The sequence below is a fragment of the Manis javanica genome, chromosome 11, assembly GCF_040802235.1.
Source record: "Manis javanica isolate MJ-LG chromosome 11, MJ_LKY, whole genome shotgun sequence".
Classification (NCBI taxonomy): domain Eukaryota; kingdom Metazoa; phylum Chordata; class Mammalia; order Pholidota; family Manidae; genus Manis; species Manis javanica.
Genome location: NC_133166.1, coordinates 109,412,711 through 109,422,141, shown reverse-complemented (window position 1 = coordinate 109,422,141; position 9,431 = coordinate 109,412,711). Strand labels below are relative to the sequence as shown.

The 9,431-nt window shown below is 64.8% G+C and overlaps 1 protein-coding gene across 26 annotated transcripts; it reads left to right on the top strand.

Moving 5' to 3' along the window:
* Positions 1-658: 658 nt before the first annotated feature.
* Positions 659-8,626, top strand: LOC108395368 (mas-related G-protein coupled receptor member F). Of its 26 annotated transcripts, none has more exons than XM_073217245.1 (6): positions 659-872; positions 3,668-3,716; positions 3,810-3,919; positions 4,891-5,040; positions 5,169-5,348; positions 6,771-8,626. In XM_073217245.1, the coding sequence occupies exons 4-6, from the start codon at positions 4,909-4,911 to the stop codon at positions 7,752-7,754; spliced, it is 1,296 nt and encodes a 431-aa protein (XP_073073346.1). In that variant the 5' UTR covers positions 659-872; positions 3,668-3,716; positions 3,810-3,919; positions 4,891-4,908; the 3' UTR covers positions 7,755-8,626. The 26 variants fall into 26 exon arrangements, with proteins under 26 accessions (XP_073073346.1, XP_073073344.1, XP_073073345.1 ...); XM_073217243.1 differs by adding an exon at positions 1,787-2,000 and having other exon boundaries at positions 3,668-3,919; XM_073217244.1 differs by adding an exon at positions 1,784-2,000 and having other exon boundaries at positions 3,668-3,919.
* The last annotated feature ends 805 nt before the right edge of the window (positions 8,627-9,431 follow it).

The following is a 9,431-nucleotide window of genomic DNA, read 5'->3' as shown; positions in this document are numbered from 1 at the left end:
CCCGAGGGGGCTCACTGGGTGGGGGCAGCTGACTCACCCTCCCGCTGAGCGTGCACACCAGGCACCATGGCCCGCCAATCCCCCGCTCGGCCCGGGCGAGCCCTGTGATTTTCCACTTGCACCATCTGATTGCTATTAGGGCTGGAAAGAGGGAATTCCTAGTTCTGCAAGCCCCAGGCTTCTGGCAGATGCCAAGGTAGGGTGGGGGGAGCAGAGTGCCAGCTGGGGGGCATCACTGACAGCTGGGGGGTGTCGCTGCCTGCTGCCAACTCCCCCCCAGTGGACCTGCACCGCCCGCTCCATGGGCCTCACCCACGGTCTCCTCCTGGCTTCTCTGCATCAACCCCTGGACACATTTAAACAACCGGTGGGGACCTAACCCTCCTGGGCCCACACACCCCCAAATGCCCAGTGGGAGCAGATGGAGGGCACGGGCGAGCGGGCAGCCCAGCACTCCTTCTCCAGGGCAGCCCTGAGAGCAGAAGGATGCGAGGGCGGGCAGCAGTGGGCCTCCGGGCCGCGGTGCTGGGGCCAACGTGACGTCACCAGGCGGGGAGCTGCGTCCCCACGGGGCCCTGGGGGGTGCTCCTGAGCGGGACATTCCTTCCTGAAGCCTCATCCCGGCTCAGCCCCTCCGCCCCCGCCTCCCCCTCCCTGCTCCCCCCTCCCACCGGGCCTGGAATTGGGTTCGGGGCGGGTTCTGCTCCCAAAGCGTCTCCTCCAGCAGGCAGGAGGGTGAGGGCTCTCCTCCCCTCTGCATCCGTGTCCTGAGGCTTGGGGCAGCGCTCTGCACCGGCCTGGCGCCCCTGTGGGCCAGCATCCCGGGAGGAGCCCGCCGAGAAGGGGAGCCGTCCCGGGGCACGACCCTGCAGGTAGCTCCGTGGGGCCCCGGGCCCAGGGGGAGGGTGTCCGGGACCGGGCTGCGGAGGGTCGGCGGGCAGGGCAGGAGGCAGAGATGGGCGCCCCCCGGGCAGGCAGCCTGGAAATCACGTGGCCAAGGAGGAGCCCGGAGCCCCCACACAGGGCCGATACCCACTGGGGGACCTCCTGCATCACTGCTGAGGCTCTGAGAGGCCCGGGGACCCGGGGGAGAGGGGCCCCTGCTGTGGGGCAGGCCCTGGAGTTCTGCCTCCTGCGGGGGGGCTCCCGGGTCCTCCCGGACCCTCACCCCCGTCTGAGTGTGCTTTGTGGAGGGGCAGGAAGGGCACCCCAGCCGGCAGCATCCCAAGGGCGCCCCCGCTCTCAAGCACACAGACAGTGCCCCCCTTCCGGGGGTGCTGAGCTTGGGCAGCCACGGAAGGGCCCAGCTGGGCGGCTGCAGGGCTGGTGGCCCCGCCCCACCTGCCCAGGCTGGGGCGCCTCTCCACGGATGGAGGCCACCCCTGGGCGGCTCTGAATGCTCTCATTCCCCCCAGATGAGCCCCTTCAAGCCACGTTGTGGGCAGGGGTCGCAGGCCTGGAGTGAGAAACACGGGCTCTGTGTCTGTGGGGGGCGACCACCGTGATCGCCCAGGGCCAGGGCTCTCGGGCCCGGGTCCAAGGAGGGCAGCCAGGAAGGCAGATTGCAGAATCCGAGTCCGGGATTCCTGCCGAGGCCCCCGGGGGATGGGGGACAGCCTCGCCTGGTGGCCTTGGGGGCCCCGGGTGGTGGGGGGGGCGGTTAGCGGGGCAGCTCCCTGCGGCCGGAGGAGGCAGGCAGGCGGCCTGGAGCCCACCCTGGGGCTTGTGTGTTGAAGGGGAGGTCAGGAGCGAGCCGAGCTGGTAGCTTTTTTTTCTGCTCCAGCAGAAGCTACTTCCGTCAGCGGCCAGGTCCCAACGACAGGGAGAAGCCCGTGCGCTCTCACACAGCCCCTACACATGTCACACACGTGTCTTTTCATGGCTCATCTGAGGTCCACAGGCTGCCGGCTCTCTGTACAGCAGCTCTTCAGGTCGCCCATGGCAGGGCGGGAGGGCGCAGAGACACCCAGGGCCGCCATGCACACCCTCACCGAGGAGAGGTGGGCTTGGGGCCCCTACTCCATGCGCAGCCCCAGCCTGGTATCCTGGGCCAGGGCCAGCTGCCCTTGGGGGCATCTGCGTAGTTGGGGGATCTAGCCGGCTGAGGGGAAGGGCGAGGCTCTCTGTCAGGACACCCCTCAGGGATGGTACGCACCTGGAAGGGCCCCTGAGATGAGTGGGAGCGGGGGAGGTGGGGAGGGCGTACCTGGAGCCCGGAAGGACGGGGTGAGGCCGGCAGCTCTGCAGGCGCAAGCATGGGGAGAACCTGGCAGGCCCCAGTGTCTGCGGACAGGTGAGGCACTGGAGGTGCTCCCTTCCTGGCATCCGAGTGGGCCGCACACCCTGAAGGACCCTACCAATGGGCACTCTTGTTCTCGCCCACAAGGGCTCCCACTCCACACAGAGCCACCCGGGGCCCCCGTGCTTGCCCCACACTGTCACCTGCTGCCCGGCACATGTGCACCAATGCCCCCCAAACTCATGGCGCTGTCCACCCCGCGGGTCAATGGCTGGAAGGGAGCAAGGCCACCAGTGAGCCAGGGTCTGCCTGCTGACCCCTGTGCCCCCCGTCCACTTGCACTGCTCGCAGGAGACCGAGGATTAATGGCGGGTGGGCAGTGCACTCAGATGGCCGCCCTTTCCGACCAGTGACCAGCACTTGCATGCCCTGCCTGGTCCTGCCCTGGCTGGAGGGGGCAGGGGCCGCTGAAGCTGCGGCCACAGCTGGCAAGGAAGGAACTCCAGGGGAGTAGAGCACAGAGCTCCCTCCAGGCCAGGGGTTGGGGAAGCCCAGCAGCCTGCAGCTCCCACCACACCCCAATGGCCTCTGCTCACAGCCCCAGTTTCCCCACTGCACAGTGGGGGGGATGGGTGCTTGCCTGTGGGCCCAGGGCAGGCGAACCAGGGAGCTCTGCCCGGCCAGGTGACACCACCCCCAGGGCTGTCACCCCTCCCAGGCCTCACCACCTGCGATCCTGGCTGAGTGCAGCAGCCCCTCTTCCAGCTGTGGCCGCCACAGAGGCCCCCTGCCGGCTCCCTCCGGCATCCCCCGCCTCCGCAGGCCCTCTTGTCTTGAGGACACGTGAATCTGCAGTGTGTGCGCACTGGGCAGGTGACCGAGCCCGCCGAGCCTCGGTGCCCCCGTCACAGGGGAAGGGCCGTACCTGCCCCACAGCTGGTAGGGAGGACCAAAAGGCAGGACGGGCGAAGGGCGGCTGGCACAGTGCCTGGCTCCTGGCCGGGACTCACTGCCTGGGGCTGATGGTGCCCACGATGGTGCTGGTGATGAGCAGGCTACCTGGAGGGCACAGACCAGACACCTTGGCGTGTCATGAATACGAGGCGCTGCCAAAGGCTTCCCCCTCCAGGGAGCCTCCCTGAGTCCTGGGACTGACTACTGGAAACCCCTTTCCCATCACCAGCTGGGCACAGAGGAGGTGCCCAGGACGTGTGTGCGGCTACTTAAACACATGCCTCCAGAAGCTGTCTGGCTCCAGAAATCCCTCAGACCAAGCAGGATGGGGGAGGGAGGGGGCTTCTTCCCCCAGCAGGCACAGTGGGCACCCAGGGTGCCAGTGCAGGGGTGAGTGAGGACCCCGGGGGCGGGTGCATGCAGAGGCGCTCTGCCCTGCTCTCAGCAGGACCGTCCCCTGTGCCTCTCCTGCAGCCCTGCCTCCGAGGGGGCCACACGACTGCCCGTCAGCCTCTCCTCTAAGGTGAGCGCCCTTGGGGGCTGGGACAAGCGTCTGGAAGGCAGAGGAGGCTTCAGCGGAAGGCGGTGAGGAGCTGCAGCCTCCTGCCTCTGCCAGGCGAGGTGTGCAGGCTGGTGAGCCGAGCAAGGCCCGAAGAATCAGGACCTGCGGGCCCGGAGATGGCCGGGAACTGCTCCTGGGACACCCACCCCACCACCAGGAACAAGGCAAGCACTGCCCGGCGGCTCCCGGCAGCGGGGGCTCTGCAGACTGGGGCGGCGGGAGGGGCTCACCGGGCCCAGATGCCCCCCCACAGCTCGGTCACCCAGGCCCCGCCCTCTCGCTTGGGGGTGGCAGGCAGCAGCAGGGCCCCTGGAGGCTGCATGGTCTGGCACCAGTTAGCGGGTCCCTGGGCTCCCCAGTGTCCTAGTCGCTGGACACCCTCGAACCCCGTGCTATGCGGAGCCCAGGGGCTCTGGTTACCAGCCTTGAGAGCCTCATTCCATGTCTTCCCTGTGGGGTGGGGTGGTCAGCTATCACCTACAGCCAGGCTCTGGCAGGAGGCCCTGAGAGGCCAGCTCCAAGGTGACCTGGTGTCACCCTGCTCTGGGCCACCCCAAGGTGGGGGTCCGTTGGCTGCAGTTTACCTTGGGTCCCCGGGCAGCAGCTGAGGCCGAGACTCTGACAGCCCATCAGGCTGACGCATGCCTCTGCCCTCCCTGCTGACCCCACACTTCTCTGAGGCCCTTGAGAACCCCAGAATTCCCTTCTGGGTCCCAGGCAGAACACTGTCAAGGTGGAGAACCCTTGAGGCTACCTAGGCTGGCCTCTCCCACATTTGAGGAAACTGAAGCTTACGCCAGCACGGTGGCATGACCAGGGTGAACCCCAAGGTCGGGGCAGAGGCTGGACTCCTGCCCGCGGCCCTGAGCACCCACCCCCCATTTCCCACCGTGCCTGCGGCCCTTCGCCTCGTGCCCTGGTGATCCCTGTGGAGCGGCAGCCTCAGGAGGCAGAGCTGGGCCAGCACGGGGTCTCCAGAGACCCCTGGAGGAGGGACAGAAGCCCAGGGCCCGTGGCAGGGGAGAGCGGTGGCAGGCCCCAGGCAGGAATTTTAAAGGCAGTTTGTGGCGGGGATGGCGGCTACACGCCCAGTGACTCATCACCCTCTGGCTCCGACGCTGGGAGGGGATTGCAGACATTTTCCAGCCTGTGAATGGCTCAGAGTGACCCGACCTGTCAGATGCACCCCAGCCGCCCCATCCCGTCAGTGGACCCATTTGGACGGCAGGTGTACCTCCAGCTGAGAGGAGCGTTCGTGGGCTGGCACGCTCAGAGCCACCAACAGGCAGGCTAAGTAAAGAGCAGGCTAGGGGACTGGGGGGCTGACAGGGAAGATGGACCAATAAATGAACTAAGGAAGTGTTGGGTGGGCGGTGAACAGGGCCCCCCTAAAGTGCTGCCCCGACCTCACAGAGCCTCCCAAAGCCTGGCCGGCACCCTCCGGTGCCTGCTTGCAGATTCCCCTTGGCCTGGGCCAGGACAGCAGGTCCCTCCCTCTGCTACGCAGTGTCAGGACCAGAGAACAATCCTTCAAGACCAGCTTCCCGCCAGCGGAATGCCTGCCTCGAGGAACTCGCCGTTTGTGTCATGTTGGTAGGGAGAGTCACGGGCAATGGGAACTGATAACCAGCCCTGGACTGAGGGACGGACAGGGGCAGGGCCCAGGCCAGGCCAGGATCCATGGGGACGGTGCTGGGACCTGCTGGTGATGCCTGCCGGGGCTGCGGGAAGGGACATGGCCACGCTCTGGGCAGGCAGCCTTCGAGAGGCTGGGGGGACTGAGTCCAGCTTGTCCAAGTGTGTTTGGCCCATACGATATTTTTAAATGTGAACATTTCAAGATCAGGATAGTTGACATTACAATCCACCAAGGGAGGAAAGGATGACCAGTCCCCCTACTCTGCCCAGCGCTGGAGCAGAGCGCGTCCTGCTGTGCTCAGGATACGTGCTCTCTCCAGTTTGCCACCATGCACCCCAGCCACCAGTTTCTTGCCCCTGGCCCACTTTCAGGTGACAGCAGTGCCAGCCCAGCCAGCCCAGACCCCACAGCCAAGACTGAACCTCGGCCAGACCAATTGTTCAAATAGTGAAGTGCTTCCCCACAGCTTCATAAATAGCCACCACCAGAAGTGTCTCCCCCTCCCCAGGCACCCCAGGGTCAGAGCCAGATGGCTCAGGATCCAGAAACCAAAGGGTCACCGTGGCCCAGCAGAGGCCCCTCTCTGACTTCCCAGGTTTCTCAGTCCCACTGTGGGACAGGGCCCTGTGCCAGCTATGGCCAGGGTACACATTGGGTAGTGGGGGGCTGGGGAGGGGGGCATTGGGAGTTATAACTTACAGGTGACTTAAGTTTTTTAACAAACATCTTGTCGTTCTATGAGAAGTTCCAAGCCTACAGAAAGTTTGTAAGAAGAGTGCGATGCGCAGCACATACCCTTCACCGGCTCACTGCTTGTTAGCCCCTGGCCCCAGGAGAGTTCTCGCCACATATCTCCTGATAGACTTTCTTTCCTAGGACTCTTTGAAAGCAGACTACAGACACCAAGGCCCTCCGTCCCCAAATCTAAGGACAAAGACAGCTCCGCACAGAGCACAGTGCATTTCCTGCTCCCGCGTTTAGCCCTGATGCGCCGCTGTCACACACAAGCTCTCGCTCCCCGCTCTTCCCACTAACAGTGTTTGCAGCGACTGTCAGACCCACAGTGATATCTGGGATAACTGCCCTGCCCTTGACGGCCTCCTTCAGTCTAGAAAGGTTCCGCGGTTTTGTTTATCTTGCATGACATGACGTCTTTGCCGAGAGCCTGTTCTGACGGGTGGGCAGTCGGGTGCCTTGATGAGGGACTGGCTGGTCTCACTGTCACTCCTGCAGGCGGGCACACAGAGAAGGGGTGCTGTGTGGGATGAGGGGGTGTCTTCTGCTCTAGGAGGAGCCAGTGAATTGCTCCAGAGCCAGTGGCTCTGCGCGTGTGTGATCAGGACCAGCATCACCGGCGTCTCCCCACGCCCACACAGATGTGTCCCGGCGCCAGCGAGGCCCCGGAGCTCTACAGCCGTGGCTTCCTGACCACCGAGGAGACCACCACGCTGCCGCCGCCCGTGCTCACCAACTACATCTTCCTGCTCCTCTGCCTGTGCGGCCTGGTGGGCAACGGGCTGGTCCTCTGGTTTTTCGGTTTCTCCATCAAGAGGAGTCCCTTCTCCATCTACTTTCTGCACCTGGCCAGCGCCGATGTCGGCTACCTCTCCAACAAGGCCGTGTTCTCCGTCCTGAACACAGGGGGCTTCCTGGGCCCATTTGCCAACTATGTCCGCGCCGTGTGCAGGTTCCTGGGGCTCCTCACGTTTGTCACCAGCGTGAGTCTCCTGCCGGCCGTCAGCTCGGAGCGCTGCCTGTCGGTCATCTTCCCCACCTGGTACTGGCACCGCCGGCCCAAACGCCTGTCGGCCGTGGTGTGCACCCTGCTCTGGACCCTGTCGCTCCTGGTCACCGGCATCCACAACTACTTTTGTGTGTTCCTGGGCCGCCAGGCCTCCCGGCTGGCCTGCAGGCACATGGACACCTTCCTGGGCATCCTGCTTTTCCTGGTCTTCTGCCCGCTCATGGTGCTGCCCTGCCTGGCACTCGTCCTGCACGTGGAATGCCGGGCCCGGCGGCGCCAGCGCTCCGCCAAGCTCAACCACGTCATCCTGGCCATGGTCTCGGTCTTCCTGGTGTCTTCCATCTACTTAGGCATTGACTGGTTCCTCTTCTGGGTCTTCCAGATCCCGGCCCCCTTCCCCGAGTACGTCACCGACCTGTGCATCTGTATCAACAGCGGCGCCAAGCCCGTCATCTACTTCCTGGCCGGGAGGGACAAGTCGCAGCGGCTCTGGGAGCCCCTCAGGGTGGTCTTCCAGCGGGCCCTGCGAGACGGCGCCGAGCTGGGAGAGCCCGGGGGCGGCACCCCCAACACGGTCACCATGGAGATGCAGCGCCCCTCCGGAAATGCCTCCTGAGAGGCCAGCGCCTGGTGGGGAGGCAGGGGACACAGACGGCCTTGGGCCTCTGGAGACTCTTTGCCAAGGGACAGGAGCTCAGCAGCCCCCTGGGGCCCCGCACGCAGGGAGAAAAGCCTGTTTCCAGCCCTTCACGCCTCCTCCTCCGTGGCTGAGGCTCCACGGGGGGCCGAGAGACTGAGCAGACACCTGGAAACAGACCCTGTGGCCCTACCAGGCCCCTTCAGCCATGCTGCCCCTCCAGTGACCCACTGTACAGACGCCGACCCCGGTGGGGGGCCAGGTGTTGAGGCCCCTCCTCCACCCAGGCTGGGCAGGGAAGAAGGGTGTGCCCAGCCCTGTCTGCCTCCTGCCCCTCTGATCAGCCCTCCTTGAAAGGGACACGGCCAGCACGGCTGCTGAAGGGCCAGCAGCTTCGCCTCAGCAGAAGGGCACCTGGTCTTCGTGCTCCATCCCCTCAAGGCACTGCGAGTGCACAGACCGGAACAAAACGGTGCTCCCCGGAGCAGGGCTTTCTGCAAACGGCGTCCCTGCCCGTGACGAAGCTTTTGGTGACTTTAAGGAGGGAGTGCCTGGCTGTGGAGAACAGCTGGAGATGGCCAAGGCGCTCAGCCAGTGCGGTAGGTCACTCTGTCTTCTGATTCCATGCCAGCCCTCCCGACGCCACCTCCAGAGCTCGCCATGCGCCCCAGCTGCTCTGTGCCTGGGGCCAGGGATCCGGCAGACTGTCCGAGCCGTCTCTGGCTTCCAGCACCCCCCCGCAAGTGGGGACTGGCTCTAGCTGGCCACCCTAGCCCCCCTCCAAACACAGTGGCCAAACAGAAGTTTAATGAGACAACAGATGTATATCAATAAACCTTTTGTATCTTGCACTGAGGAAAGCTTACAGTCCTCTTTCCTGTATAGTCCTGTGCCCACGGACAGTATGCTGTCAGGCAGCTGGAGCCCCATGGCAGCCTGTCCATGCCAGCAGCCAGCCCCATGCAACCTGCCTTGTGCCCCCCTCCGGGCTGGCCCGTCCACACCTCTGGGGGCTCCCTGTCCTGGTAGGGTGTGCACTCCTTTGCCACACTGTCCTCTGTTGGCTGAGGCCATACCCTTTCCACCCACCAGGGCCAGGGGGAAGGCGCCATGACCACTCCCCTGCTTTCAAGCAGCCCCAGTGCTTAGTGAACCCCAATCCTGGAGTTCATTTTTTTCCCAGGCGCTGCCGCCAGGCCTCCACCCTGAGCTTCCTGCTGCAATGGCTCTGAACCATTGAGGGGGCAGCCTTCACAACTCCCAGGGCCGGGAGGTCAGGGAGGGCTGGCCCCTGTGAACCCACATCTGCCCCTAGTGGGCTGCAGACCTGGGAGGGAGGGGTGAACCCCAGGAACCGGGCCTCTGGACCCTGCTCAGGTGCGGATCACTGCAGTCTTTCTGGGCAACAGGCCTCCTTTCTGCACAACCAGGCCCTGGAGGTGCCTGCAGGCGCCATCCACACCCTGCACCCCTCATTTCCATGCCAATGCAGAAGAGACACCAGCAGAAGCCGCAGGCCCCACCACTGCCCCTCCATCCTTGGTGTTTAATTATTAAAGCGGCCAGGGAGCCGCTGCCATCCTGCCCCCAAGGCAGCCAAGCTGTGTCCCCCAAGCCTCCTTCTTCCTGGGTGCTTGGTAGAGGCCAGAGGCCAAG

Bases quoted from the DNA above. Each gene is read 5' to 3' on its own strand.
- LOC108395368 (XM_073217239.1), top strand. From the start codon at position 2,821: ATGGCCTCTGCTCACAGCCCCAGTTTCCCCACTGCACAGTGGGGGGGA. The intron at 3,113-3,667 runs GTGACCGAGCCC...CCTCTCCTGCAG, and splicing joins AGTGTGTGCGCACTGGGCAG to CCCTGCCTCCGAGGGGGCCA. The intron at 3,920-5,262 runs GCAAGCACTGCC...TCTGCTACGCAG, and splicing joins ACCCCACCACCAGGAACAAG to TGTCAGGACCAGAGAACAAT.